The 7,049-nt window shown below is 30.4% G+C and overlaps 1 protein-coding gene across 1 annotated transcript; it reads right to left on the reverse strand.

Annotated features, from left to right (window-relative positions):
• Nucleotides 1–543: 543 nt before the first annotated feature.
• Nucleotides 544–6,232, reverse strand: LOC107802707 (uncharacterized). Its single transcript, XM_016626260.2, has 9 exons — nucleotides 4,979–6,232; nucleotides 4,490–4,549; nucleotides 4,263–4,365; nucleotides 4,082–4,159; nucleotides 3,441–3,588; nucleotides 3,259–3,328; nucleotides 2,877–2,942; nucleotides 1,137–1,259; nucleotides 544–887 (listed from the first exon to the last, which is right to left on the reverse strand). Exons 1-9 carry the CDS (start codon nucleotides 5,997–5,999, stop codon nucleotides 709–711), a joined length of 1,848 nt encoding a protein of 615 aa, XP_016481746.1. The 5' UTR covers nucleotides 6,000–6,232; the 3' UTR covers nucleotides 544–708.
• Between the last annotated feature and the right edge of the window lie 817 nt (nucleotides 6,233–7,049).

Here is a 7,049-nt window from a genome sequence, read left to right on the forward strand (position 1 = left end):
GAATACAATAGCGCAACTACAACAAATACAGACCGGTATCAACAAAATATTAGCTATATATAGGAAGTAAATATGTATATGGTAGCCATAAAAAGTTAATAATCACTAAACTATAGTAGTTTCTGAAAATTCCTCTTTATATTTCTCAGGAGTTTTTACGCAATTAGCTGGAAGCTGATTGGATTTATTGTTTAATCGTCATATATGGATTATATACTGATTATACACATATTATACATGAATTATATATAAGTTAATTCTTTTAACTTTCTTTTTCCTTAATCGAGATGTATTTGAGGATGTCCAACACGGTTATTAGACATAAGACAATTTGATATCTTGCACAAGTTTACACCAATGTTAAGCCAGTGTTGAGATAATACGACGAACCATTTTTTAAAAAGTCTTTTAAAATTCTTACATTTGTGATTAAGTTGAGCTTAACCTTAACATAATTTTAAAAAGCTTAACCTTTAACCATATTTTGACAAATCTCTAAGTTCTAAGTTCTAACCCACCATACCCAATGGAGTACCTAAAACCTAAAAAGAACAATATAACATACCACTTGAAAATGAATTACAAAGGATAGTATTAGGCAATAGAAGCTAAAGCTCCAACATTATTTTACTATGAGAAACAACTATATACAGTAAGAAATGAAGATTTTTATTATATCTCTCGAATATTAATGTAACTTTTTTCTCTTTAAATTGTTTTCTTTTGCTTTCTGGATTCCATTAAAGTGGATCTTCTCCCAATTTGTCTTTGTCCTCCAATTTTTCCTTGCCAATAATCTTCTGCTTTTGTAGTTTCTTCTTCACTTACCCATCCTTCTTTCATCAATTTCTGTTGGTAGTACCTAAATCCCACATACAACATAAAAACTGCAAAAAAAATAAAATAAAATTATATGTTGATTAACCCGAATTTTTGTTTCACAAAATGTTTGAAGTTTTATTCGAGTAAAAAATGCAGCCCATTGCACAAAACATCCTGTATTCATGCAGGGTTATGGAAAGGGCCGCACCCCCTAAGAATGTGATATAGATAGCCTACTCTATCAGTAAAAATTGCAGCTACATAAATAGAAGTAAAAGGGAAACTAACTTTTTCGCGAAAATTAGTGATTTTACCTGCCCAAATTCTAGCAGCAATTGAAGATAAATTCCATACGAGTGTGAATATTGCAAATGCAACTGCTTTCTTGTGAGTACATGATTCCCAAGCATCTCGAAATCGTCTAATCCAAAATGTACCTTCATATTGCATTTGCACGTTATGAAAATTTTTATTTTCCAAAAAAAAAAAAAAAAAAATTAAAACAAATCCGCGAAACACAAAGTTTTAGAAAAAAGCAAGACACCAAAATTTTCTTGAAATTATCTATTTCTTAGAAAGTTTAACTTCTATATATTAACAACATAAAAAATTAAATATAAAAATAATTAGTCATAATAAATGAATTAGTCGCCTAAAAGATAAGGCAATAATCTGATGTAACAGATTAAATTATAGTATATTTCTCATCAAATTTGACTTGTATTATTATATACTTCTCCGTCTATCAACAATTAAAAACAAAATATTCATAAATCTAATAGTTGATGCAAGACTAGGTAGCCAAACATTAATACCATACAACTTTGTAAATAAATTAAACTTTTTCTTGCATTATCCTTACTAATATAGAAAGAGAAAAAATAGAGGTTAATAATTTTTGGATTGATAAAGATTGAAATGGACCACTTTGTATATGGAAATACACTTTCTTTATTTGCACTCATTAATGCAACAAAAATAATAATGTGACTCCATTTATAACCAACTACATAAATGGATTAAGAATTTAAACTACATAATGGTTCACCCTTTAAAGTTATTAATATTTAACCTATTATATTTTTAAAGTTATGAGTTCATATATAATATTTGTTATAATTTTAATGAATTTTATACATAAATTTATATTCTACATCAAAAGTTATGAGTTCGATTGAACCTGTAATTTTAATGCTACGTTCGTCCCTGACCAACTAGTTGACAAATTTACAAAAGAGACGTTATGTATTAGTTCTCCAACGATGTATACTGCAAATTTATTAAATATTCCAAATTTTGGTAAGGAAAAAGCCCCACCATTGTACTTGGTGGGGTTGGTAATCTGTTTAACGGTATTATAATTTCGATTCAGAAATTCTGAATTCCCTATACATCAACTTCACCAACCAAAAATTCAAAAAACAAAAATGGAGCTGGAATTTACCATTATAATACTCCGTCCGTTCACTTTTATTTGTCCATTTTGGATTTTTTACGCCCCTTAAGAAATAATAAATATAGTATGTATTTTACCATACAACCCCTAATAATGATAGCCTTTCAAAAAGTCTTGGGAAATAAGTTTGAAAGTGAGTAATTAATGATAAGGGCAAAACATGAAGAAAAAAAAAGAGAGAGATTATCTTTCTCTTGATTTAGTATAGTGGACAAGTAAAAATAAAAATATATTTTTAGTATAGTGGACAAGTAAAAACGAATGGAGAAAGTACTTGCTAATCTTAGTTTCAACTATCTGTGTTTTAAAAATTGTCTCTCAATTATACTTGCAAAGTATTATACAAAGAGAGAGTAGAAAAAAGATTTAATTTATATACATATACATCGGCAATATAAAAAAAATCACCTTATTGTTGTATTTTATTTTAACTCGTAGTAACAATTAGTTTGTCGTATTTTCTAAGTTACTAATTTCAATTCGTATAAAAGTTTATCAGTAATTATCTTTTAAATAACATAATAATGTAAATATTATTTTAAACTATTAGTGGTGTATATAAGTAAAAACTGATATAAAAAGGTAACTTGTTTTTTACCATAGGCAGTTAACTGAGTGGAATAAGAAGAACAGACTTTTGGTACGATGAAAACTCCAAAAAAGCCTGCAAACAGCCAAAAACCAAGTGTCAGCAACAGCTATGGTATGTGAAAAAGTGAAAAAGAATGTTCAGTTTTCTAAAATTGTTCATTCAGAGATTGTACATATATCATTTTTTATTTTTTTTAGTTTTTGTAAATTTTATTCAAAATTTTGGAAGAATAAATAACAAATCACACTAAAAATCCCAAGTTTCATTCTCTTAGAGTAATTTATTTAATTGTTTTTACTAAGAAAATGAAAAGAAGTAAAAATAAAACAGTGAAAATAAATATGTTTTTAACTTTTAACCATGTTAGATGCAAAAAAAAAAAACTCACCCAATTTGGACATTTTCCAAATAGTTATAGAGCTGCCACATCTAGCCAAAATAAACAGCAGAACTGCCATCTGTAGAGGCAAAATTTTGTCAACTTTCAAATAGTTGAAGTCAGATCAAAATTGTTTTTTTATTAAAAAGAATACAAAGAAATGAGATGGGAAATTTTGGATTTTTCTTTACCTTCATTGTAGTAGCAGGATCACCAGAAAAAAGGGCTCTGATTTTCAAGAGACATTCATTTATGTAAGGCAGTATTAATTTCAGTATCCACATTGCTTCTTCTTCTCCTACTACATATTCACTTGACTCATTTATATTATTGGCACCCCTATTTACCAAAAAATAAATAAATAAGAAAAATTAGATCAAAGAAATATTTTTTCCTTAAAAGAAAATGGGGCTAATTTCATTGTCACGGGATCTTTTCCGCTATAACAGTAAAATCACAAAAAAAAAATAATTGCCACATTAAATATTAAAGAGGAAACTGAACAACTAGCGTTATCTATTGTAACATTAAAGTTTTTCTGGGAAAATTTTCAGGGAAACCACAGCACCTACCCTTTGGGTGGGCGCTGGGTAACCTGGTCACTATGCAATATCTCGCAAACTAGAAAGAAAATATAAATCGTACTAGGCAAACGCGATGCGACGAACTTTGAGTGAGGGTTGGTGAGGGGAATCGATTCCATGTCTCTCATGTGAGAAACTACTCACCCAACCAACTCAACCAACTCTTGTGAGCCCTTGTGAGCCTATATAGCTTTTTTCGCATTACATTACAGTAACTGAACTTTAACCACTGTAACAATTCTTTTTACCTGTGAATATTGAGGGATCTAAATAGAAAAATTGCAGCAAGGTAGACCAGACCCAAGTAGGAAACAACAGAAATGAAGCTGTAAAAAAGACAAATCAATAATTTTACTTAGTACAATTTGGTTAGTTCAACAATCAAGAAAGAAAAATCTGATTTTTTTCTAAGTGTATATTCTTATTTACCTGATATTGAGATCTTGAGTATATGAAGATGATATGATAATAAAGGTTCCAATTCCAAAGATCAATGCTGATTTTGATGCATCTTTCCACATAACCAAATCAACTAAAGAAAATGTCCAAAACAAAGAAGAGAAAATCAGAACCAACATTTGCAGAATGACATTGAATTTTAAAGAACTATGCAAAAAAAAAAAGAAAAAAAAAGAAAAAAAAGAGAGGAAAATTACCAAAGCTTTGTAGTTTGCTATGTTGTCTTGGAATTGTGTGAAATTCATCTGAAACTGGAACTGAAAATGTAGCATAAATTGAAGGGAATTCAGAACACACCCTAAAAAAATAACAAACCTAGTAAAATCTCATAAGTGCACACGGGCAGAGCTAGTAGCATGGCTACAAGTTTAGGTGAACCAGTAAATTTTATTCAAACAGTATATTTGTGTTTTAAAAATCATTAAATATATACAAATATTAAATTTAGAACCCAGTTATTAACATTTGAAGTCACCGTTCTAAAATCCAGAACTCATAAGATTGAAATTCCGGATCCGCCTCTGTATACGCAAAGCTTACCCTTACTTTCGAGAAAGTAGAGACATTATTTCCGATAGATCTCGACTCAAGAAAAGAAGTAAAAGGAAGCAGTAACATAAGCAGAACACAACCTTAAAAGAACAAAATGATTAGAAAAGAAAAGGCATTAAGGAAGTTAAATTTACCTGATTTGGTTCTTGTTGGACTTTGAAGATGAATTTTGGCTTGGCCTGAAATTGGAGAAGGCTGTTTCTTGATAATTGGAGAAATGGGAACTGATTTTTCATTGCTAATTAGAAGTTTTTCCTCTTCAATTACAATCTTTTTAGGCTTATTTTCTGCTACATTGATCTCTATAACATCAACACTTAATTCCTTTTCAATTTCCTCATCAAAAACCTCATCCCATTCTTCTTCATTTTCAAGATTCAACTTTTCTTTATTACTACACTTGACTTGAGATTCCACATTGCTTGTTATAACTTTCTCTTCACATATACCAAATTCTTTACAATTTTCTTCCTTTTCAAGATTCTTTTTTGACTCCTCTACACCAACACCAACAACAACCTTATTTTCCTCAAAATTCTTACATTTCTCTTCAACTTCTTTACTTGTAGCTGATTTTGCTTTCACCAGCTGAACTGAATTCCTCAAATTCCCATTAACAGACATAGATTTTACTTTCCTTAATTCAGAATTCTTCACATTTCCATCCTCATTTGCTCCCTTATTTGCCTCTGATTTCACTTTCCTTAATAATACACTTGATTTCTTGTTCTGAATTGGACTTTTCTTCATTTCTTCAGTTGAAACAGTACTCAATTCTTTACACTGTTCATCCAAATTTTTGTTCAGTTCAGATCTTTTTCTTGAAATCTGAATTGAGTTCCCTTCAAAATTACTCTCAGATTTCCAAGTTTTTCTCTTGCCACTCATCACACCACCAACACCAAGATTAGATTTTGACCCCATTTTCAACTTTTTGTCTACTTGATTTGTTTCACTAGTAGTACTAATTATAGTAGTAGTAGTACTAGTTTTCTCATCATTTTTTACTTCTGGGGTTTCTTCTTCTTTTTCACTGTTGCTATATACTTTGATTCCACCTTTGACTTTATCATATTTCATCCTATTTTCCCATACAGAACCTGACATTACACCATTTCTTGAAATTTTGCTCCTTCTCTTATTAACCACTTCCATTTTTCTTTTCTTTTTTCTCCTCGAGTTATTATTGATTCTTGATTATAATGAGGAGTTTTGGTGGGGTTGGGGGATAGGGTGGGGTGTCACTGGTTGTGTATTAATGGAGTAACAAATTTCAGCTGAAGATATTGAGAGGGGTGTGATGAAAGTTATGAATCACATCGGGATCCCATAACTACACCAGAAAGAGAGAGAAAAACAGAGTATTCATTTTTGGTTTTTCTTCTTTTGGCTCTTTTTAATGTGGTGATATCATTTTTATTTTCCTTTTTCTTTTTGTGAGTTTAATTTTTTTTTTTACAAGATAGAGGTAAGGTCTGCATACACACCATCGTCTACAGATTTCACTCTTGTGGAATTACACTGTGATTATTATTGTTGTTGTTGTTGTTGGATTAAGATGATCAACAATAAGGGAGGAAGTGCACAAATAGTCATTCTTAGGGTTACTGTTGAAGTTTTAGGCAATACTTATTTTGTCTAGAAAATTTAAATTAAAAATCTTAAATTCATAACAATTCAGGACATTTGTGTCCCCAAAAATTAAACGGAAAAACTGAAATTCAGAATATATTAGCTAATTTCTAAATAACAGCTCTTTTGGACGATTACCCGGTGTCATTTCTACACAATAACGAGTAACTGTCTCTACTAATCCTAATTGATAGCTTAAAAATGTACTCCATCCATTTTAATTTACATGTTTTATTTTTATTTTTAACTATTTTAAAAAGTCACCTTTCTATAGTAAATTTTTAGTTTCTAACACTCTGATTTTATCTTCAATGACACTCTCTCATGCAATGATATGTATGTTTAAGATCACGAAATTCATATAATATTTTTAGTATATTATACGACAAGAGTGGGTTGCTCTAATGGTGATCACCGTCCACTTCCAACCAAGAGGTTGTGAGTTTGAGTCACCCCAAGAGCAAGGTGGGAAGTTCTTGGAGGGAAGGAGCCGAGGGTCTACCGAAAACAGCCTCTCTACCCCAGGATATGGGTAAAGTCTGCGTACACACTACCTTCCTCAGACCCCACTAG

Source organism: Nicotiana tabacum, chromosome 18 (assembly GCF_000715075.1).
Source record: "Nicotiana tabacum cultivar K326 chromosome 18, ASM71507v2, whole genome shotgun sequence".
NCBI classification, from domain to species: Eukaryota; Viridiplantae; Streptophyta; class Magnoliopsida; order Solanales; family Solanaceae; genus Nicotiana; species Nicotiana tabacum.